Source organism: Oncorhynchus masou, chromosome 29 (assembly GCF_036934945.1).
Source record: "Oncorhynchus masou masou isolate Uvic2021 chromosome 29, UVic_Omas_1.1, whole genome shotgun sequence".
NCBI lineage: Eukaryota > Metazoa > Chordata > Actinopteri > Salmoniformes > Salmonidae > Oncorhynchus > Oncorhynchus masou.
Window position 1 is genome coordinate 51166721 of NC_088240.1, and position 23730 is coordinate 51190450.

The 23730-nt window shown below is 42.5% G+C and overlaps 2 protein-coding genes across 4 annotated transcripts; both read left to right on the plus strand.

Annotated features, from left to right (window-relative positions):
* The first annotated feature begins 3228 nt into the window (after positions 1 to 3228).
* On the plus strand, positions 3229 to 6110 carry LOC135519960 (stathmin-like). 2 transcript variants are annotated; one of them, XM_064945221.1, is made up of 5 exons: positions 3229 to 3335; positions 4715 to 4758; positions 4999 to 5165; positions 5318 to 5509; positions 5711 to 6110. In XM_064945221.1, exons 2-5 carry the CDS (start codon positions 4743 to 4745, stop codon positions 5768 to 5770), a joined length of 435 nt encoding a protein of 144 aa, XP_064801293.1. In that variant the 5' UTR covers positions 3229 to 3335; positions 4715 to 4742; the 3' UTR covers positions 5771 to 6110. The 2 variants fall into 2 exon arrangements, with proteins under 2 accessions (XP_064801293.1, XP_064801292.1); XM_064945220.1 differs by lacking the exon at positions 3229 to 3335 and adding an exon at positions 4223 to 4292.
* Positions 6111 to 8964: 2854 nt separating this feature from the next.
* LOC135519961 (membrane progestin receptor alpha-like) lies at positions 8965 to 23491 on the plus strand. Of its 2 annotated transcripts, none has more exons than XR_010452322.1 (2): positions 8965 to 9146; positions 12046 to 12443. XR_010452322.1 is itself a non-coding variant. In XM_064945222.1 (2 exons), exon 2 carries the CDS (start codon positions 17431 to 17433, stop codon positions 18493 to 18495), a length of 1065 nt encoding a protein of 354 aa, XP_064801294.1. In that variant the 5' UTR covers positions 8965 to 9146; positions 17425 to 17430; the 3' UTR covers positions 18496 to 23491. The 2 variants fall into 2 exon arrangements, 1 of the variants encoding a protein (XP_064801294.1); XM_064945222.1 differs by lacking the exon at positions 12046 to 12443 and adding an exon at positions 17425 to 23491.
* The last annotated feature ends 239 nt before the right edge of the window (positions 23492 to 23730 follow it).

Below are 23730 nucleotides of genomic sequence, written 5' to 3' on the forward strand. Positions count from 1 at the left end.
CAAGGGGCGGTCAGCAGAGCCGAGGAGAGAGTCAGAGATGATGGAGAAGTTTGAGGAGGGATATCGGAGAGAAATGTTGGCTAGGAGTATGTTGCCGCGCAGGAGTTTTGAAGAGCATCGTCAGTCCGGTGAAACCTGTGCCGGCTCCACGCACCAGGCTTCCAGTGCGCCTCCCCAGCCCGGTACGTCCTGTGCTGGCTCCCCGCACTTACCCTGAAGATCGTGTCATCAGTCCGGTGAAACCTGTGCGGGCTCCACGCACCAGGCCACAGTTCAGAGCTTCCAGTGACGGTCCACAGCCAGCAGCTTCCTTTGCCATGGCCGGAGTCTTCCACTGCGCCGATGCCTAGTCCAGGCACAGCGTCCAGTCCCGCTCCATGGCCGGCGCCAAGGCGAAATCCATTAAAGCCAAGATAATGGAATTCATTGCCCTTGACAATCAACCGTTCTCTGTCGTGGGTGATGTTGGCTTTCGCCGACTGGTCGAGAACCGGTACACAAAACCGGTACCAAGTGAGCTATTTTTCAGATGTTGACCTACCGGAGTTACACAGTAATGGCATCACTGCTATTAGCTTCACAACATACATACTATGGAACGCCGTTTGGGTCTTTGCGTGTCAAAAAAGATACAGTAGCACTGTCAAAGCTGTACAAAAAAGTCTGCAGACAAGCAAACACGGCCCACGAACGATGTGTTTACAATGCCACGTTGGTAATAAAGCATCATTTGATCGACCGCAACTTCAAAGCTTTAGCTTTGTACCGAGCTAGCACCAAATACAACCAGCCTGAAAACAATGATCAGTAGAAACTGCAGTCACTTTTATTATTCTTAGGAATGATTTAGGAATCCTTGTGAGTAAGTATTAGCTCGGTTGCCACTTGTTGTTCGCCTATTGAAATTGAACTTCAGTTTATGAAAATAAATAGCTAGCCAGCTACTTAACCCTGTTGCCCAAAACTAACGTGAGATTTTCAGGGACCTGCACAGGCAGGGTGTAGTGGTGTATATTGATGACATTCTGATATACTTCGCCTCACACGCTGAGCATGTCTCCCTGGTGCGCAAGGTGCTTGGTCGACTGTTGTAGCATGACCTGTACGCCAAGGCTGAGAAATGCCTGTTCTTCCAACAGTCCGTCTCCTTCCTAGTGTACCGCATTTCGACCTCAGGGCTGCTCTCCTGCGTCTGACTTCCCTGCCACCAGTTACGCACCCCTTACAACTAGACAAGTCAGTTAAGAACAAATTCTTATTTACAATGGCGGCCTACCCCGGCCAACGCTGGGCTAATTGTGCACCGGCCTATGGGACTCGCAATCACGGCCGGATGTGATAGAGCTTGGATTCGAACCAGGGACCGTTGTGATGCCTCTTGCACTGAGATGCAGTGCCTTAGACTGCTGCGTCCATGTGTGTGTGTTAACTATTTAACTATACTAGAATGCCTAAAAAGCTGCAAAAAAATGTAAATAACGGTTATCAGCATCGTTTTTTTTGGCAAGGACAATATTGGATATTGGTATAGGCCAAAAATGTCATGTCGGTGCATCACTAGTTTTCTGCTCTCTCCACCACGTGTTGATAGCCAGAGTTTGAACCACTTTACATGTGCAGCTGCAGCCTGGTGATGTTCTCGTCTATAGTCTGGGAGGTAAGTTTATTTTCTTCACCATATGTTGAGGTTCAAAGTTCCAAATATTTCCAAAAGTGTAGAGACCGCTCCACGCTTTCTGGTCTAATGTTAATCTCTATACCAATCCTTTTATGCACTCTGGCCAAAGGGGACAGTTCCATCAGTCTGACACGCTCTCTGACCTCACTCGGGGCGTGGCTACTTACTATGCACAGTTTATAGGAGATAGATTCTCTTATGGCTCCTAAAATCACATTATCTTAACAAAAATACTTTCATAATTGTTTATATTAATTGCACAACGTATTGGATGGAAACTTGACGGATAAAGGGTATATACTTTCCAAGTTACAGTATTTCCTTTATACCATTTTGAATGACATCACAAAATAAAAACCCATATGAAATGATTATTCTTTAGATCACCATTGACCATTTCCCACATTCTTATGTTAGAAATATTGTTCCAGTATTCACTTTTGTGAATGTTGTTAGAGTTACTGCAGGAAAATCCTGTTAACAAAGACATTTCGTTGGTTCATATTGGAGGGGACAAGAGAGTCCTCTTCTCCTGTAATTTACAACAGGTTGTGAACTGTCCAATCAGCCCAGTTCCCTCCTCCCTTCTTCTGTGGGTGAGAGAAGGTCTGGTTACTGTCATCAATTGCCAAGCTGATCTGACCCAATCCAATCCTCACAGGACAGTCATATGACACCCCCCTCCCCCGCGCGCCATCTTGATCTCGAACCAGGTCTCTTAGAAGAGATTTTTATCTCAATGAGACACAACCTGGATAAAATATATACTCTAAATAATATAAAATATTATATCCAAAATATAATATTAAAATATACACTATTACCAAGTTACATATTTTTTTGCACAAATACATTTGCGCAGGAATGCTTACTTGGGTGGATGCCAACCAATGTCTAAATAGCATAGGAAGTTCAAAGATACAAGTCTGTGACATCCTTCATTGCATGCATGTAGAGAAGTACAACAAACCCATGTTAAGATTAAATTAACTCACCCATTCAATGACACTTTTACTTTTGGGTGTCAGAGAAAATGTATGGACCAGAAAGTACATTCATTCCTTTAGGAGTAAAAGTAAAAGTTGTCAAACATGTAAATAGTAAAGTACAGATACACAAACAAAACGACCCAAGTAGTACTTTAAAGAATTTATACTTAAGTACTTTACACCACATCTTCTATGTCTATGTGGCCATGTATGGAAACTGTCTTTCTGGGCCAGGCCTCCGTTATACTGCAGTACCGAAGCAAAATTGCAGGAGCAGTCGAAACTGTGCTTCTTGACCAGAACCCTAGCCCCTTGTGTCTGCCTGGTCTGTCTCATAAGCGTTCCAGGAAGTCTAGCAATGTTTGCACCAGTGGGTTTAGAAGACTGATTCAATATTCAACGGTGTTGCGCGTTCGTAAATTCATCAATTACTCTGTGCTCTGGCACATTCAAACGTGAGCGTTTTGGAAATCGGAGTAGATAGCAAAAAGTAATCTACGAATGCACGCTAAATCAACATTATTGATTGGACGATTAGGACCAATGGGAGTAGAGAACGAGATGTGACGAGTTAACTTTAGTGCTTCGGTCCATTTTGTTGTTGCGCGAACGGTGCTGAGGCAGGCATTGAAGAAGGCGCGACCACACCACCTTTTCAGCATTTGAAGGTAGGTTTAAAAATGCTTTTAACGGTAATCATTGGAGATATATTGATGGCAATCATTACGCTTTCAGTGATGTTTGTCCTTTTTTGGGGTAAGTAACTTCGTTGTCATTACAAATGTATGGCAATTGAGCATCCTATAATGTAAACTCGCTGCCTTGAACATAGATAATAGCTGTTCAGATAGTTAACGTTAGCCAGCTACGCAGCGCATGACTCTGGGGATGGAGACTAGGTGGGAGTGATCACACTGTGCCTCGGTCTGCGCTTTTTCTCAATTCCTATGTCGTCAATCGACGATTAAACATTGACTTTCGACAACCACTATGGACAAATTGCTGTGCTTTAACTTACATGTGAAGAGGGGTTTCAGTCTGCAGTAGCTAGCTAGCTAATATATTCAGGTTGTCTGCCAGTGCCTGTGCCCCTGCTGAGCTGACAGTGTAGCCGAGTCCATTGTCTCCTCAGCACCAGTTTGCTATTCGTGCAATTTGCAGGTGGGTTGAGATGGATATCAGTGTCGGTGGTATTTGTCTAGCTATGTAAAGTTAATGTGTGATATTGTAAAATCTTAAATAATGTAATGATTCATAATTGTGTTTTTAGTTTTTATGAAATTGAAATCTGTCATGTTGTCATCGACATAAATAGATTACTGTTGGTCGTTTGTATTCAGTCTTTGTTCGTGTTGGTGTCTTGTTTTGAAGCTGGTCTTAGTGTAGGAACGCCTCTGCCTTTAGCTAGGAATTGGCTTTCTCTCAATAAATGCAATGATTGAATTTGAATGTTCTCCAATCTGACTGTCAATTCAGACCACACCTAGCTAGCTAGCTAAGTTCATATTGTTCTCTGACCTGTATTTCCAAAGGGGCTCCCTTTATTGTCTTCGTGCAATAATCAAATCCAATTCCGGGAAAGAAAACGTTCTCTGCTGACATGATATTACCATGACAATGGCAAGGTAGAATAAATTCTAATTTAGTAACTTAATTTATGCTCTAGTATTTGTTCCTGATAAACAAGGATGGGAAGGGCTTCATGTCCACACCCTTTTTGTCTCCATTGAAATAAACTATTTTAAACATTTGCCAGCTGTTGTTTTGAATAGGTGCAGTAAGGGTACTGTGAAATCTATTCTCAATCATTTGCTGTATCGCTAATATTCATGCTACATGTCTAACATGAATACAAGTGATCCATCTCCAAAGGTCATTTTATAGACAGCAATACCCCCAATTGAATTCTTACTAGGCACATATCATGGCTCTCCACCTTCAGAATCAATAGTTGTCATTGCTTGTATCGATCTGTGTTTCTGTTAATTCCTGATTAGTGCATGGATGCATCTTTTGATGTATTGTCTTTCTGTCATTATCCTCCAAGGCAAAGCAACCCTCAGTACTCTGCTGAAATGGCGTCCTCTGGAGGTAAGTGTTAACATGATAGGACTTTATTACAGTATTACAATGAGCCCAAACATATTGAGACAGTGACACCTTTTTTGTTGTTTAGTGCCCAATATAAATTAATGGTAAATGGTATTGTGTCATTTTGGAGTCACTTTTATGCAATTAGCTTCACTATCATATTGTTTAGGTGTTATAACTATGCTATTATCAGTTTGATACCTACTTGTATCAACATTGATGGATTCCCTATTTTCACAGAGATCCTGGTCAAGGAGTTGGACAAGCGTGCTTCAGGTCAAGCATTTGAGGTAATCTTGGCCCCCGATGCCAAGGGTGAAATCCCCCTACCTCCCCCAAAGGAGAAGAAGGAGATGTCCCTAGAGGAAATCCAGAAGAAACTGGAGGCTGCAGAGGAGAGACGCAAGGTACCTACAGATATACACAAATAAGTATCAGGAAATGGAGCCGCATCCACCTTACAGGTTTAGTTCATTTATATTTTATTTTATAGCTCAGGTTTGGTCCCACTAGCCTACCACTAACTTCCTGTGTGACTTTGATTTTCTAATTTGATCAGAGTCATGAAGCAGAGGTGCTGAAGCACCTAGCTGAGAAGAGAGAGCACGAGAAGGAAGTTCTGAAGAAAGCCATGGAGGAGAACAACAACTTCAGCAAGACAGCAGAGGAGAGGCTCAATCAGAAGATGGAAGCCAACAAAGAGAATCGCACGGCACGAATGGCAGCTCTCAATGAGAAATTCAAAGAGAAGGTTGGCCTCACTGCTCAGCCTACCATTTTTGTCTGACATCTTGACGTAATTTTCTGCAATTCTGAACTTGAGAGAATTTCAAATTGAAAGACCCAGGTTATGGAAATGGGATGTTGGTTGAAATGCCATGCACACTGTTCAAAGTTATACTTAACTAATCAGTTTAACTAATGTGATTTTCATGTTTTTTATTCATTTTAGGATAAGAAGCTTGAGGAGGTACGAAAGGCCAAGGAAACAAAACCAGAGGGGGAGAACTGATTTTATTTTGTAATAATAATTTAAAAAACATATCTTTTTGTTCTGGTCATTGACAGTATTATATTTTTCATTGTTATAGTTTTGTTCACCTTGTTAGGATTAGTTAGGCTGTCCATTGTTGCTTTTGTTGTGGATGTGTAAGTATTTCTTCCCCCACCTCCAGTAGATTTGTGTATTGTAGCTTATGACCTTTGAAATAAGCAGTGTTTTTACCTATAAGGAAGCATGCCACTGTTAGACATTGGTCCTTACATTGTGAATTGCATAATGTAAGTAAATCCTTGTACCTTGTAAAACTGTGGTTATCTGAGCTTAATAAAGTTGCAATTGTTCTTCAAAACCTCTAAAAGTCTTAGCTGTTGTGGGGGGTAGGGTACTAAGCTAACATATTAAATTGTTTTAAAGATGGTCATACCATGGATCATTTAGCTATTTGATTTTGAAAAAAATGTTAGAATTATTTGATATAATATTTAATTTGTCCTTTACTACTATAGTCTATAGAAACACTTTGAATAACACATTCATACATGGCAAAACAAATGAATCATAAGGAATAAGGTTTTGAAGTGTCTGTTCTATATCTAGGATATTTATGAAAGCTCAGGAAATATATATATTTTTAAACACATTTAATCCCTTATTTTTGTTGCCATAAAACGACTTCCATACTTCGTTTGTATGGGTTACATTCAGAAGAGTCCCGTGACAGACGAGTCCAATGGGGGGCGTAGAGCAAAATGGGGAACACCATCGTGTACGTGAGAGTCTACCATTTCCATAGAGTGATCGTAATAGTTTGCAGGCGCTACATACGTTTTTGTGAGAAGACGATTTTCGAGATGTCTCATGGTCTTACGAACACAACTACTAGCTCCCCCACCTTCCACCGCAGATGCGGAAGGCCTACATACAGGGGGATGCGGTGAATATTAACGCAGCCCATGCAAAAAAAACAACTGATCTCTATCTTAAATTGACGAATTTTGATGGGGATTTTTGTATTATGTTACTTAGATTGACCCACGGATGTGTCAATAGACTCCTTAAGGATTATTAATGGTCTTAATTTATTTGTGGCTTTTGGGTTGCAGACTCAGTTACCTACACCTTCTGTATTGGTGCACACCTAGACTACACTAGTATTTCCATTTTGGTAATTCATATTTCGTCATGCAAATTTGATAGTCATTTTCAAATGGATCCCATAACATAGTAGATGTAGCATTGTGGATGAATAGTGTAATTGTATCACCCTCAGTATTTCAATGATGTTATGTTCATATTTTACCTAAAGATTGGATAGAGCTAATTGCCATGTTTGTTTACTTGTTATCATAATTTATTATCTAGATGTTCCTTTTATTCAATGCATATGTTTTGTGATATAAGGCCTTGATAGTGGTACTGGTAAATATAATGAATTGCTATATTAAACAAAGGCAAGTCATTCCTTTGACTCTTCTGACACCTAGTGGTAATAGCGCAAAACTATAATGTAGAGCAACAGTAGCTGGAAAATGAAATTAAGATTTCTCTTGTACACATTTTGGCAGTGTATAGACAGTGTTCTTTGGGCATATGAGTAATATTGTTTTATCATTATAAATAATTAAATGAACATATTGTGTTTTGTTGAATTGTTTCACTGATTAAGTGTATCTACAAATGCCATATTCTATTAGAACCGGGAGGTTTGCCGATTAGGCCTAAAATTTGGTTGAATTAGTGCTAACGGTTAAAAACCGAGTGCTGGTATGTAGCCTACTGCTGATATGGCCACAGATGGTCCCTCCACAATGCCAGCATGGTGACGAACATCTCCTCTTCAACCTCAGGAGGCTGAATACATTTTATTTAGAGAAGTCTCTGTGGTCAGCCTCCATTCTTGGACATCATGTTCTGGTCCCTTTAAAGTTCACCTACCTCACCTCTATAGCACCTGTAGAGCTATAAGCTATGTTTACAATCATTCATGTCATGTTAATCATTAATGTTATTCTAAGAAGATATCGGCAGATGTGATAAACAACAGATATTACGGTATAAGTCCTTCCAAGCAACAAAACACATTTGAATATTTCTCCCATCTCATCTGTGCTTCAACAAATATGAAACGACCTGCACTTTGAGCAAGTTCTAAAATAAGCCATACATTTCTAGAGTAATATAAAAAGCAACGATGATGAGGTACTGGACCATTCATCAACAAGGGCCCCCGCCCACGGGAAATGTACATGAAACAAATGTGTGGAAATACAATAATTACACAATTGTAACACATAGATTTTTAATATGCTAAATATGCGTTCTACCCTATCTTTGCTTAAACAAACACCTGAAAAGCTAGTTTGGAGTGCATTTTTTGTTCCTGAATACATTTGAAATGTATTGGAAGCAGGTTACCAAGTCACATACCAGGCATGGAACATGTTCAAATTGCAAACAGAATGTGTTCATCTTGTGTGACATTTCTGGTCGGGCTCTTGCCTATATTGTTTTGTCTGAGAAAGATATCCACTGTATGATAGTAGGCTGTGCACATTATGTAATTGTACAATAACGTTTTTGTATTGGGGTCTCAGCAGGTGGTATTGCCAGGGGGAGGTACTGAGACACCTCTGCGAATTGTATTGAAAGTCTTGGTTGGGTCTAACTGAGTATATACAATGCAAGCCTTTCACAGACACATCCACAGTGTTTCATACAAAGACACATTGTCAATGCTACCCCCAGCATGGGAGGAGGGAGAATGTGAGCCTTTATACCTTTATTTAACTAGGCAAGTCAGTTAAGAACAAATTCCTACTTACAATGACAGCCAAGTAACAGTGCATTCTACCCTATCTGTCATTTGGCTGCCTTGTTCAGGGGCCAAATAACAGATTTTTACCTTATCAGCTCGGGGATTTGATCTAGCAACCTTTTGGTTACTGGCCCAACACTCTAACCTCTAGGCTACCTGCCGACCAGCAGCCCCTTCTCGAGTAGACTTTCAAATCAGTAAAACACGTACATAATTTATGGGGAGTGGGTGTTTCTTCATTTTCAGAGCAGACACTGCATTTCATTTCCTGACAGTGTGCAGTCAAATAAAATCTACGCTATTGGTGAGAATCTAGTGAAAAGACAGGAACCTACACCGTATCTGACCGCTGATTGGTTAGAACATCTGCTCGTCAAAGGCTCGTGGCTCTTTGACGACGGATAGCGTCGTGTTAAAATAAATATATATATAAAGCCACCCGCACAAGAATAATCCAACTTTAGTAATTTTATTGATGAAACAATGTTATTCATATTTGATGTATTAATGAATAATCCAAAGGATTCACTTTTCAAGGTTTTGCACTGATACTGCGTTTGCTTTTTCCAGGTAGGTTTATTTCTTTATTTCTTATGGTTTTCAGCACTGATGGCCACGCCAGAACATGGTCGCATAAAATGTCAATGTGCATGCCGATAGACCATTTTAATCATGTGCATTTGTATAGAAGGCTCTGTTTTAGTAAATGTCGTATAACATGTAATAGAGCAGCTGTTAGCATGGGAAATTGAAGCCTATTCTGCATGCAGTTTACCCATCCCTGATCACGTGTCGACTTAATTCGAATGTCTTTTTCCAAAAATAGCCAATTTGTGTTCATATTTGGCTATGTCGATAATTAGGATAACACATTGATCAGCCGTTTCCATGCAATTATCGATTGTTAGCTAGTAGGCAAAAATAGGCCTCACTGTTGGATGCCTTGACTAAATAATTTACATTAGAATATCGTTCCACAGTCTCAAAGCTTCTGGATTCGTTTATACTCGAGCAATTCTTCACCTATGAATATTTTAAAGACAGCTATGCATGCAACCAATGTAAAAATCGGACGGTGGAGACCGGCAGGATGGGGAATATTTCACATGATTCTCTTCCCATTCAACGATCGCTCTATGATACAATTTTTGCTTAGCACTCAGTCATTTACGTGGCCCCCTCTTCTTGTCCCCGTACCTTTTTCAACTCTAACATGGTCATGGGATGAGTGCACACGTGAAATACAATTCTCAGTAGCATGGGCATTCTTTCGCTTGCCCTGCGTTTTTAAATAAATGCAAATTAAGTAGCAATTGGGAATTTGAGGAAGCTGTTTAATTTACTGAAGACTATTAATATGCACCCCGTGTGTAGGCCTAGGCTCCAGAATGTACATCTTTGTGCTGCTGACAATGCAAATATACATTAGTAGTCTTATATTTTTTGTAAGATTTTATTTTAGACAGTAGAGATAGACAAAAGACAATAGACAGCTTAACATTTCAGACATAGAGCCACTAAACTAGAAATTACATTGACTGGGACTTCCTTCAACATAAAGAAAAAAGACAAAAAACACCAACTCAGACATACAGTACCAATCAAAAGTTTGGACAGACCTACTCATTGAAGGGTTTTTCTATTGTAGACTAATAGTGAAGACATCAAAACTATGAAATAACACATATGGAATCATGTAGTTAACAAAAAAGTGTTTTTATATTTTATATTCTTCTCAGTAGCCACCCTTTGCCTTGATGACAGTTTTACACACTGTTGGTATTCTCTCAACAAGCTTCATGATGTAGTTAGCTGGAATGCATTTCCAACAGTCTTGAATGAGTTCCAACATATGTTCAGCACTTGTTGGCTGCTTTTCCTTTACTCTGCAGTCCAACGCATCTCAAACCATCTCAAATGAGTTGGGGTCGGGTGATTGTGGAGGCCAGGTTATCTGATACAGCACTCCATCACTCTCCATATTGGTAAAATAGCCCTTACTGTTGCGGTCGTTTAGAGATGGAGACCAAGGCGCAGCGTGGTAAGCGTCCATCTTTCTTTTATTGATGACACACAAAAAAAAGATGAACGAGCGTAAAGTTCTGTAGTGCTGGAAAGCAACAGTACATAAACAATACCCCACAAACTCAGGTGGAAAACAGGCTGACTATGATCCCCAATAAGAGACAACGATAGACAGCTGACTGATTGGAAACCATACCCGGCCAACAAAGAAATAGAACACATAGATTTGCCCACCCAAGTCGCACCCTGACCTAACCAAATAGAGAATAAAAAAGGCTCTCTAAGGTGTTTTGGTCCTGTTGAAAAATAAGTGATAGTCCCACTAAGTGCAAACGGGATGGCGTAACCCTGCAGAATGCTGTAGTAGCCATGCTGGTTAAGTGTGCCTTGAATTCTAAATAAATCACAGACAGTGTCACCAGCAAAGCACCCCCACACACCATCACACCTCCTCCTCCATGCTTCACGGTGGGAACCACACATGTGGAGGTCATCCGTTCACCTACTGTGCGTCTCACAAAGATACAGAGGTTGGAACTAGAAATCTCAAATTAGGACTCATCAGACCGAAGGACAGATTTCCACCGGTCTAATGTCCATTGCTCGTGTTTCTTGGCCCAAGCAATTCTCTTTTTCTTATTGGTATAATTTTAGCAGTGGTTTCTTTGCAGCAATTTGACCATGAATGCCTGATTCACGCAGTCTCCTCTGAATAGTTGATGTTGAGATGTGGCTGTTACTTGAACTCTGTGAAGCATTTTTACAGGCTGCAATCTGATGTGCAGGTAATTGCCGATTTCGGAGGCTGGTAACTCGAATGAACTTATCCTCTGCAGCATAGGTAACTCTGGGTCTTCCGTTCCTGTGGAGGTCCTCATGAGAGCCAATTTCATCATATCGGTTTTTGCGACTGCACTTGAAGAGAAAGTTTTTGAAATGTTCCGTATTGACTGACCTTCGTTTCTTAAAGTAATGATGGACTGTCATTTCTCTTTTCTTATTTGAACTGCCATATTATGGACTTGGTCTTTTACCAAATAGTGCTATTTCTGTATTCCAAGCCTACCTTGTCACAACACAACTGATCGGCTCAAACACATTAAGAAGGAAAGAAATTAAAGAAATTAACAAGGCACACCTTTTAATTGAAATGCATTCCAGGCGACTACCTCATGAAGCTTGTGAAGAATGCAACGAGTGTGCAAAGCTGTAAAGCTTTTGTCATTAAGGCAAAAGGTGGCTACTTTGAAGAATCTCAAATATAAAATATTGTCACACCCTGATCTGTTTCACCTGTCTTTGTGCTTGTCGCCACCCCCCTCCGGGTGTCTACAATCTTCCCCATTATCCCCAGGGTATTTATACCTGTGTTCTCTGTTTGTCTGTTGCCAATTTGTTTTGTGAAACCTACCAGTGTTTTTCCCCTTTCTCCTGTCTGTTCTAGTTCCTGTTTTCTAGTTTTTCCCGGTTTTGACCCTTCTGCCTGCCCTGACCCTGAGACTGCCTGCCATTCTGTACCTTGCCACATCACACTGGAATATTGACCCCTGCCTACTGTGACCCTGAGACTGCCTGCCGTTCTGGACCTTTTGTACCCTATTTGGATTACTGACCTCTTGCCTACCTGCCGTTTTGCCTGCCCCTGTACTAGTAATAAACGTTTGTTACTTTGACACTGTCTGCATCTGGGTCTTACCTAAAACGTGATACATATGTTTTGATTTGTTAAACAGTATTTGTTTACTACATGATTCCATATGTGTTATTTCATAGTTTTGATGTCTTCACTATTATTCTACAATGTAGAAAATGGTAAAAAATAAAGAAAAACCCTTGAATGAGTAGGTGTGTCCAAACTTTTGCTTGGTACTGTACTTAGATTTCAACAAACATTAATGACATCATACTTGCTCAAACCTTCATGTTCCTACAGTTTCCATACCCATCTTTGTTTGTTCTCAACATACTTTCTTATTTGTCATCATTTTGGTATTTCTAGGGCTTGTAATACTTTATGCCATATGGCTTCAAATTGTTGTATTTTATCATTAGGCCACATTTTTTTCAATATTTTAATAATAATGTTTTATTTTATTTTTTTATATTTTATTTCACCTTTATTTAACCAGGTAGGCAAGTTGAGAACAAGTTCTCACTTACAATTGCGACCTGGCCAAGATAAAGCAAAGCAGTTCGACACATACAACGACACAGAGTTAAACATGGGGTAAAACAAACATACAGTCAATAATACAGTTTAAACAAGTCTATATACGAAGTGAGCAAATGAGGTGAGATAAGGGAGGTAAAGGCAAAAAAAGGCCATGGTGGCAAAGTAAATACAATTTAGCAAGTAAAACACAGGAATGGTAGATTTGCAATGGAAAAATGTGCAAAGTAGAAATAAAAATAATGGGGTGCAAAGGAGCAAAATAAATTAAATACAGTAGGGAAAGAGGTAGTTGTTTGGGCTAAATCATAGGTGGGCTATGTACAGGTGCAGTAATCTGTAAGCTGCTCTGACAGTTGGTGCTTAAAGCTAGTGAGGGAGATAAGTGTTTCCAGTTTCAGAGATTTTTGTAGTTCGTTCCAGTCATTGGCAGCAGAGAACTGGAAGGAGAGGCGACCAAAGAAAGAATTGGTTTTGGGGGTGACGAGAGAGATATACCTGCTGGAGTGTGTGCTACAGGTGGGAGATGCTATGGTGACCAGTGAGCTGAGATAAGGGGGGACTTTACCTAGCAGGGTCTTGTAGATGACATGGAGCCAGTGGGTTTGGCGACGAGTATGAAGCGAGGGCCAGCCAACGAGAGCGTACAGGTCGCAATGGTGGGTAGTATATGGGTCTTTGGTGACAAAACGGATTGCACTGTGATAGACTGCATCCAATTTGTTGAGTAGGGTATTGGAGGCTATTTTGTAAATGGCATCGCCAAAGTCGAGGATTGGTAGGATGGTCAGTTTTACAAGGGTATGTTTGGCAGCATGAGTGAAGGATTCTTTGTTGCGAAATAGGAAGCCAATTCTAGATTTAACTTTGGATTGGAGATGTTTGATATGGTTCTGGAAGGAGAGTTTACAGTCTAACCAGACACCTAAGTATTTGTAGTTGTCCACGTATTCTAAATCCGAGCCGTCCAGAGTAGTGATGTTGGACAGGCGGGCAGGTAGCGATCAGTTGAAGAGCATGCATTTAGTTTTACTTGTATTTAACTGCAATTGGAGGAGAGTTGTATGGCATTGAAGCTAATGTGTAACGGCTTTCGTCTGGTGGAAGAGAAGCGGACCAAAATGCAGCGTGGTGGTTATTCATGTTCTTTAATAAATGACTCGACATGAAATAACTAAACAAAACAATAAACGAACGTGAAAACCTATACAGCCTATCTGGTGAACACAAACACAGAGACAGGAACAATCACCCACAAAATACTCAAAGAATATGGCTGCCTAAATATGGTTCCCAATCAGAGACAACGATAAACACCTGCCTCTGATTGAGAACCACTCCAGACAGCCATAGACTTTGCTAGATAACCCCATTAAGCCACACACCCAACACCCCACAAAACCCCAAGACAAAACACACCACAATAAACCCATGTCACACCCTGGCCTGACCAAATAAATGAAGACAAACACAATATATTACGACCAGGGCGTGACAGAACCCCCCCCCCCTAAGGTGCGGACTCCCGGACGCACATCAAAACAATAGGGGAGGGTCCGGGTGGGCGTCTATCCATGGTGGTGGCTCCGGCGCGGGACGTGGACCCCATTCTATTAATGTCTTAATCCCTCCTCCTTGCGTCCTATGATAGTCCACCCTCGCCGCCGACCATGCCCTAGAAGTCCTCACCTAGAACCCCACTGGACTGAGGGGCAGCTCGGGACTGAGGGGCAGCTCGGGACTGAGGGGCAGCTCGGGACTGAGGGGTAGCTCGGGACTGAGGGGTAGCTCGGGACTGAGGGGTAGCTCAGCACTGAGAGGAAGCCCAGCACTGAGAGGAAGCCCAGCACTGAGAGGAAGCTTAGGCAGGTAGTTGGATCCGGCAGATCCTGGCTGGCTGGCGGTTCTGGCAGATCCTGACTGACTGGCGGATCTGGAAGAGTCTGATTGACTGGCAGATCTGGAAGAGTCTGATTGACTGGACTGGCAGATCTGGAAGAGTCTGGTTGACTGGCAGATCTGGAAGAGTCTGGCTGACTGGCGGATCCTGGCAGATCTGGAAGAGTCTGGCTGACTGGCGGATCCTGGCAGACTGACGGCTCTGGCTGCTCCATGCAGACTGGCAGCTCTGGCGGCTTCTTGCAGACTGGTGGCTTCTTGCAGACTGGTAGCTCTGGCGGCTTCTTGCAGACTGGCTGCTCTGGCTGCTCCATGCAGACTGACAGCTCTGGCAGCTCCTTGCAGACTGGCAGCTCTGGCAGCTCCATGCAGACTGACAGCTCGAGCTGCTCCATGCAGGCTGACAGCTCTGGCTGCTCCATGCAGGCTGACAGCTCTGGCTGCTCCATGCAGACTGACAGCTCTGGCTGCTCCATGCAGGCTGGCAGCTCTGGCTGCGCTGAACAGGCGGGAGACTCCAGCAGCGCAGGAGAGGAGGAAGGCTCTGGCTGCGCTGAACAGGCGGGAGACTCCGGCAGCGCAGGAGAGGAGGAAGGCTTGGGCAGCGCTGGAGAGGCGAGGCGCACTGTAGGCCTGATGCGTGGTGCTGGCACTGGAGGTACTGGGCCGAGGACACGCACAGGAAGCCTGGTGATGGGAGCTGCCACCGGAGGGCTGATGGGTGGAGGTGGTACTGGGTAGATCGGACCGTGCAGGCGCACTGGAGCTCTTGAGCACCGAGCCTGCCCAACCTTACCCGGTTGAATACTCCCGGTCGCTCTACCAGTGCGGCGAGGTGGAATAGCTCGCACTGGGCTATGCAGGCGAACCGGGGACACCGTGCGCAAGGCTGGTGCCATGTAAGCCGGCCCAAGGAGACGCACTGGGGACCAGATGCGTAGAGCCGGCTTCATGGCATTTGGCTCGACGCTCAATCTAGCCCGGCCGATACGCGGAGCTGGAATATACCGCACCGGGCTATGCACCCGCACTGGAGACACCGTGCGCACCACAGCATAACACGGTGCCTGCCCGGTCTCTCTAGCCCCCCGGTAACCACAGGAAGTTGGCGTAGGTCTCCTACCTAGCGTCGCCATACTCCCTGTGAGCCCCCCCCAAGAAATTTTTTGGGCTGACTCTCAGGCTTCCGTCCGCGTCACCGTGCTGCCTCCTCATACCAGCGCCTCTCAGCTTTCGTCGCCTCCAGTTCTTTGGGGCGGCGATATTCTCCAGGCTGATCCCAAGGTCCTTCTCCGTACAATTCGTCCTCCCATGTCCATTCCTCTCTTTGTTGCTCCTGCTGATGCTGTTGCCTGTTACCACGCCGCTTGGTCCTGTTGTGGTGGGTGATTCTGTAACGGCTTTCGTCTGGTGGAAGAGAAGCGGACCAAAATGCAGCGTGGTGGTTATTCATGTTCTTTAATAAATGACTCAACATGAAATAACTAAACAAAACAATAAACGAACGTGAAAACCTATACAGCCTATCTGGTGAACACAAACACAGAGACAGGAACAATCACCCACGAAATACTCAAAGAATATGGCTGCCTAAATATGGTTCCCAATCAGAGACAACAATAAACACCTGCCTCTGATTGAGAACCACTCCAGAAAGCCATAGACTTTGCTAGATAACCCCACTAAGCCACACACCCAACACCCCACAAAACCCCAAGACAAAACACACCACAATAAACCCATGTCACACCCTGGCCTGAACAAATAAATGAAGACAAACACAATATATTACGACCAGGGCGTGACATAATGCATTTGATTCATCTATTACATTTACATTACATTTAAGTCATTTGAAGGAAGATCATTTGATTTCCAGTTTTTAAGTATTTTTCCCCCTCAAAATTATTGACGAGAAAATAATGAACCAACCTATCGGATATCTCACTTCACCCTCATATATGCCATGTCTTGAAATATGTTAGATAGATGGATTAAAATTAAACTTACATTGTAAAACTTCTGATAGCCAAATTTCTAACTCCTCCCATATCTTTTGTACTTCATAGCACTCCCAGAAGGCATGAATTATTGAGTAATTGTTTGTTTTACATTTAAGACATGACTCTACCATTGTGCTGTAGAATTTGTGTATTTTGTCTCTTGTATAGTACGTTCTATGCATTAGTTTAAACTTGATTAAGCATAGATTTTTGGAATCTGTCATTTTGTTATTTATTTTCCAACACTTCCATCTTGTGTCAATATCAGTTATTTGTATGTATTGGTTCCAATATTTTATATATTTTTTCAAAGGGATTGTCAGTTGGATAGGCTCTTTGCAAGGTTTTGAAGGCTATATTTTACCTATCATATGAGTATCCTTTTCTGACTCAAATAGGATATCCTCAACATTGCTTTGATGTCCAAAATAATTCAAATTGAAAGTACGTCATATAAAACTGTTAAATTGCATATCTTCGAGAGAAAAAAAGTACACTGCTTTGTTTCCGATGTAGACATTATAAAGATATCTGTTAAATAAAATAATCTAACAAGCTAATCTACCCCCTCCACCCACCACCATTACTAAACCAAAGCCAAAAAAAACTAAGCATTGTAATATCATGCAACACACATAGACCTAATGCATATAGATTAGAGTCTAAATCCTCATCAGAAATGATAGCTCATGGCCAGATAGATGTTATTGACTGACTGAACTCATTCTCTGCTCTCATCTCCCGTATCTAGTTTGCCATGGCGACTGTGGTGATGGAGCAGATTGGTCGCCTGTTCATCAATGCTCAACCATTGCGTCAGATTCCTCAGCTGCTCGAGTCGGCCTTCCCTACTCTGCCCTGCACCGTGAAGGCCCATGACGTGCCCTGGGTGTTCCGCGAGCCTCACATCATTGGAGGCTACAGGCAGCCGGACCACAGCTGGCGCTACTACTTCTTCACCCTCTTCCAGAGGCACAACGAGGCACTCAACGTTTGGACCCACCTGCTGGCCGCCTTCATCATCCTGGTCAAGTGCCAGGAGCTGTCCGAGACAGTGGATTTCCTCCGTGACCCCCACGCCCAGCCCCTGTTTATCGTCCTCCTCTCAGCCTTCACCTACTTGTCGTTCAGTGCCCTGGCCCACCTGCTCAACGCCAAGTCCGAGCTCTCCCACTACACCTTCTACTTCCTGGACTATGTGGGCGTGGCCATCTACCAGTATGGCAGCGCCCTTGCCCACTTTTACTACGCTATCGAGGAGAGCTGGCACGCCCGGGTGCGAGGTATCTTCCTGCCCACCGCAGCGTTCCTGGCCTGGTTCTCGTGCTTCGGCTGCTGCTACGGCAAGTATGCCAGCCCGAGGCTGCCCAAGTTTGCCCACAAGCTGTTCCAGGTGGTTCCCTCAGGCCTGGCCTACTGCCTGGACATCAGCCCAGTGCTGCACCGCATCTACAGCTGCCACCAGCAGGAGGGGGGCTGCTCCAACCAGGCTGTGGCTTACCACCGCTACCAGGTACTCTTTTTCCTGGTGAGCGCCTACTTCTTTGCCTGTCCCCACCCAGAGTGCTGGCTGCCCGGGCGATGTGACTTCATTGGCCAGGGCCACCAGATCTTCCACGTGTTCCTGGTGCTGTGCACCCTGGTGCAGATCGAGGCGACACGCATAGACTACATTGAGCGGAGGCCCCTCTACGAGCGTCTCCACGGCAACCTGGCCCACGACACAGTGGCGCTCTTCGTCTTTACAGCATGTTGCAGCGCTCTCACTGCCTTCTACGTGCGGAAACGTGTGCAGGCGCAAATGCTTGAGAAAGTGGAGTAGGAGCTGTCAGGACAGAGGGATAAATTAGGATAAGGGAGAAAGACTTTAATCTAATTTACACTGGAAAGCTAAAACGACAAGAGATTAAACAAATCAGACTGTTCATTTTGTAAAAAGATGACCTGCTGGGGTTTTTTTCAGTTATTTTTTTGTGGCCTGCCAAATGACATTTTAAACTGGCAACATAGACTTTGTCTTGCGATGCTGACCTTCCATGAAGACAGAGAAACCTGGTCGTTTCTGTCTGTCACAGCACAAGCAGTACCTGCAACACTTCAAATAACATTGTTTCACTTCACATGAATGGTAACATGAAGCTTGGAATTGAGACTTTTTTATTGTGTTGATTTTCGTCTTAATTTTCCACTCTCTACTCTGAGATCACATGTCATGGCCTAGCTATCTGCTGAATAGTCAGAATGACTTTTTGACTATATACAGTATTTACCGACCAACTCCAAGCATGACACAAACCATCTCAATAGAGGTATGCAGGAAATAATGGAAAGTATACCCACAATGCCCTTAAGTGCATAATAAATAAATAATTATAATAATAATTTAATAAGAAGAATTTCTCACCAGCTTTTATTTCTTAAAAATACAATGTGAGTTTCAAAGTGATTTGACTCCCAAGTCAAATGTTAGTGCTTGACAAAGACCAGTAATTATTTTTTTTTTATTCCTTCGTCATCCCATGATATTCCAGCGAGCTGCAGTCAACACTGCCAAATGATTCATTCTCTGTGTTTTATCTACCATTTTCTCTGCCCATTTTCTCCAAAGCTATGCTTTCTAACTGATTGAGAGATGCCTTTACGGGCTGTCAGATATAATAGACTGGCAGTTAGACTTGGCTAGAGGCATAGAGCACACAATTTGCAAACCAAACCAAACATTTCTCCTCTAAGAAACATAAATTGGCCATTTTACTAACATGCGGATTGATCATGTCAAAGAACAAAGCTGGCACTCTTAGGATAGTTGGCGTAAGAAATGGATGGAATTATGTGCCCAAGATTACAATGATGTCTCTTTGTTGTTGTGATAATATTCCCTTTGTATTCAAAGGGCTGGAACTTCAGCTTTTGCATTTTAACACCCGATGATGTCAATGCCTTTGTGTGTATTGTTCAGTCTTTTCATGGACTTGACTTTACTCACAAAAGGGCTGTCTGAGTACAGTGACTTACTGTTTGAATATTTGTATATGTATAGTTTGGTATGTATGGTTGGGTATGTATGTGCATTGAAGCGTGTCTCTTTGTATATATGTTGTGTGTGATTCAGATGTGAATGTGTTTGAAAGCCTGTCTTTGCACTGCTTTCTTATATTTGAGACCCTCCTCAAGAACATTGTAGTCCTTTAACATCCTCTCAAGTCCCTTAGGGTGACATTTTAAGTCTGTCACACAGCAGCGAAAGGTGAACAAATGACTCATAATATAGCTGGATTTATTTTAAAACCTATTTTTATGATGTCCATGAAACTGTGGCAATAATATATTTAAATCTAAATCTAATGCATTTATTACACAGGTATTCAAATCAGGACCTAAATGCCATTTAAAATGTTAATTTTAGATGAATAAGATAATGTTGCCCTAGTGTTCTGTTGTGAGATGCCTCCTAAAATGTATGTCATTTTATATGTGCTGATCAGATGGAGGTTTGAGGTGGCATTGAACTTTACAGACCTGAGAGCACTGACGGGTTTGGGTTCAACCAATGTCACTGATGTCACCTACAAAGCTTAGACTAATATCTAACAGGTGATGAAAAGGTTAAATCATGACTGACTTACAGGTAACTGCCAAAAGAAAGGAAACACTTAAGGAAATGAGGGATACAAAGTATATTGAAAGCAGGTGCTTCCACACAGATGTGATCCTGAGTTAATTAAGCAATTAATATCCCATCATGCTTAGGATCATGTATGAAAATGCCCAGTTGCCCATTATTTTGGCTACCATGGCTAGAAGAAGAGAACTCATTGACTATGAAAGAGGGGTCTCAAAGGAGCATAGGGGGTTTAAAGTGTGTGTGTGTGTCTCAGTCACCAGATCTCAACCCAATTGAACACTTATGGGAGATTCTGGAGTGGCGCCTGAAACAGCGTTTTGCACCACCATCAACAAAACACCAAATTATGGAATTTCTCATGGAAGAATGGTGTCGCATCCCTCATATAGAGTTCCAGATACAGTACTTGTAGAATTTAAGCCAAGGAGCATTGACGCTGTTCTGGTGGCTCGTGCTCGCCCAACGTCCAATTAAGAAACTTTATGTTGGCGTACCTTTATTTTGGCAGTTACCTGAATTTGAATTGTTATGGTTTCACTGATAAAGTGGTTGCAATGCTTCCACACCTTCTACACCTGCATTGCTTGCTGTTTGGGGTTTTAGGCTGGGTTTCTGTACAGCACTTTGTGACATCAGCTGATGTAAGAAGGGCTTTATAAATACATTTGATTGATTGATTGCAATGACTACAATACAATGATTGTGACCCCTAGTGTCCAAACTACCACTGTAAGCACCATTCCTAACACAAAACAACTCTGAGTCATATAACTGTTAACCTTGATACTACTGACTCTCACTGTCCTGCACGGAGCCTAATTCTAACCACTGTATCCAGTTCTGCCCAGCCATTGCAGGTTACCGTTTTTTGTCAGGAATCTTGTTCTGGAGGCAGCTCTGCAGGGTGGTCACTAGCTGGCGCAGCCACAAAGTCATTCAATTTAATTTTAACCTTAACCACACTGCATACCCCAGAGGTGGCACCACAGGTACCAGAGTGGTGTGACAGAAAACTAATTCTGGGGCCCGTAGTTTTTCCTGATCTGATAACCTAACCAGTTGAAACTCATTTCTTTATACAGTATGACGTGATTAATCTGTTGTAAAAAGGCTGAATATGGGCTATGATGGGACGAGAGTTGAAAACCATGTCAAACTGCAGCAACCTTATAGTTGTTCATATTACTAGAAAGACTAGGGGGTTTCCTATAAACAGTCATGGCCAAAAGTTTTGAGAATGACACAAATTGTAATTTTCACAAAGTCTGCTGCCTCAGTTTGTATGATGTCAATTTGCATATATTCCAGAATGTTATCAGATGAATTGCAATTAATTGCAAAGTCCCTCTTTGCCATGCAAATGAACTGAATCCCCCCCAAAACATTTCCACTGCATTTCAGTCCTGCCACAAAAGGACCAGCTGACATCATGTCAGTGATTCCCTCATTAACACAGGTGTGAGTGTTGACGAGGACAAGGCTGGAGATCACTCTGTCATGCTGATTGACTTCGAATAACAGACTGGAAGCTTCAAAAGAAGGGTGGTGCTTGGAAACATTGTTCTTCCTCTGTCAACCATGGTTACCTGCAAGGAAACACGTGTCGTCATCATTGCTTTGCACAAAAAGGGCTTCACAGGCAAGGATATTGCTGCCAGTAAGATTGTACCTAAATCAACCATTTATCGGATCATCAAGAACTTCAAGGAGAGTGGTTCACTTGTTGTGAAGAAGGCTTCAGGGCGCCCAAGAAAGTCCAGCAAGCGCCAGGACCATCTCCTAAAGTTGATTCAGCTGTGGGATCGCGGCACCATCAGTACAGAACTTGCTCAGGAATGGCAGCAGGCAGGTGTGAGTGCATCTGCACGCACAGTGAGGCAAATACTTTTGGAGGATGGCCTGGTGTCAAGAAGGGCAGCAAATAAGCCACTTCTCTCCAGGAAAAACATCAGGGACAGACTGATATTCTGCAAAAGGTAAAGGGATTGGACTGCTGAGGACCGGGGTAAAGTCATTTTCTCGGATTAATCCCCTTTCCGATTGTTTGGGGCATCCGGAAAAAAGCTTGTCCGGAGAAGACAAGGTGAGCGCTACCATCAGTCCTTGTGTCATGCCAACAGTAAAGCATCCTGAGACCATTCATATGTGGGATTGCTTCTCAGCCAAGGGAGTGGGCTCACTCACAATTTTGCCTAAGAACACAGCCATGAATAAAGAATGGTACCAACACATCCTCCGAGAGCAACTTCTCCTAACCATCCAGGAACAGTTTGGTGACGAACAATGCCTTTTCCAGCATGATGGAGCACCTTGCCATAAGGCAAAAGTGATGGATGTGGCCCAGAAGTTAATTGACAGCATGCCAGGGCGGATTACAGAGATCTTGAAAAAGAAGGGTCAACACTGCAAATATTGACTCTTTGCATCAACTTCATGTAGTTGTCAACATCTGACAAAAATATCTAAAGACACTGAAGCAGCAAACTTTGTGAAAATAAATATTTGTGTCATTCTCAAAACTTTTGGCTGTACATACACAGAGAAAGCAACGTTATTGGACAATACACTCACAGGGCTGAGCTTGTTTTATGCAGGTTTGCAATGTTAAGTCCTGCCCTATTAATTAGGCCTAATTAAACATTTACTCATTGTCTATGTCAGCTATTGTGTTTATTGATTAATTATCCCTGCATAAATATATCAAACAAATACAATGTACAAAATTACAAAACATATTAAGAAAAACAGACACATTACTCTGAACTGAGCAAGGGGACCAGAACATCTAATTTCAGAGAGCTCTGTAAATTGTTCCACATAAACCACTAGATGCTGTTTTCCATTATGCCCTTAGGTTTATTCCTGGTGATGGTTATGGAACTCACCGTTTTGTTTTTTATCAAAAACTATTGGGCCTTTTCTTTATGTAAGGAGAGAGCAGCATTTTCTTGTGTTTGTCTACAAAGCACTCGTGCAGAAACTTACTATGTATCTATCATCATTATTTCAATTTAGACGCACAAATGATCAAAGCCGGTCTCAGGCTTGGTCTCCACAGAGTCTCCACAGAGTTGGGTAAAAGCTGTTTTCTTTGTGCCCTCTAAGTGTAAATGCTGCTGCCTGCATATACAGTGCCTTGCGAAAGTATACGGCCCCCTTGAACTTTGCGACCTTTTGCCACATTTCAGGCTTCAAACATAGAGATATAAAACTGTATTTTTTTATGAAGAATCAACAACAAGTGGGACACAATCATGAAGTGGAATGGCATTTATTGGATATTTCAAACTTTTTTAACAAAACAAAAACTGAAAAATTGGGTGTGCAAAATTATTCAGCCCCTTTACTTTCAGTGCAGCAAACTATCTCCAGAAGTTCAGTGAGGATCTCTGAATGATCCAATGTTGACCTGAATAACTAATGATGATAAAT

Excerpts from the sequence above, each read along its gene's own strand:
- LOC135519960 (XM_064945220.1), top strand. Across the intron at positions 4,759-4,998 it reads TGAAATGGCGTCCTCTGGAG|AGATCCTGGTCAAGGAGTTG; the intron begins GTAAGTGTTAAC and ends CTATTTTCACAG. Across the intron at positions 5,510-5,710 it reads ATGAGAAATTCAAAGAGAAG|GATAAGAAGCTTGAGGAGGT; the intron begins GTTGGCCTCACT and ends TATTCATTTTAG.
- LOC135519961 (XM_064945222.1), top strand. The coding sequence starts at position 17,431 with ATGGCGACTGTGGTGATGGAGCAGATTGGTCGCCTGTTCATCAATGCT.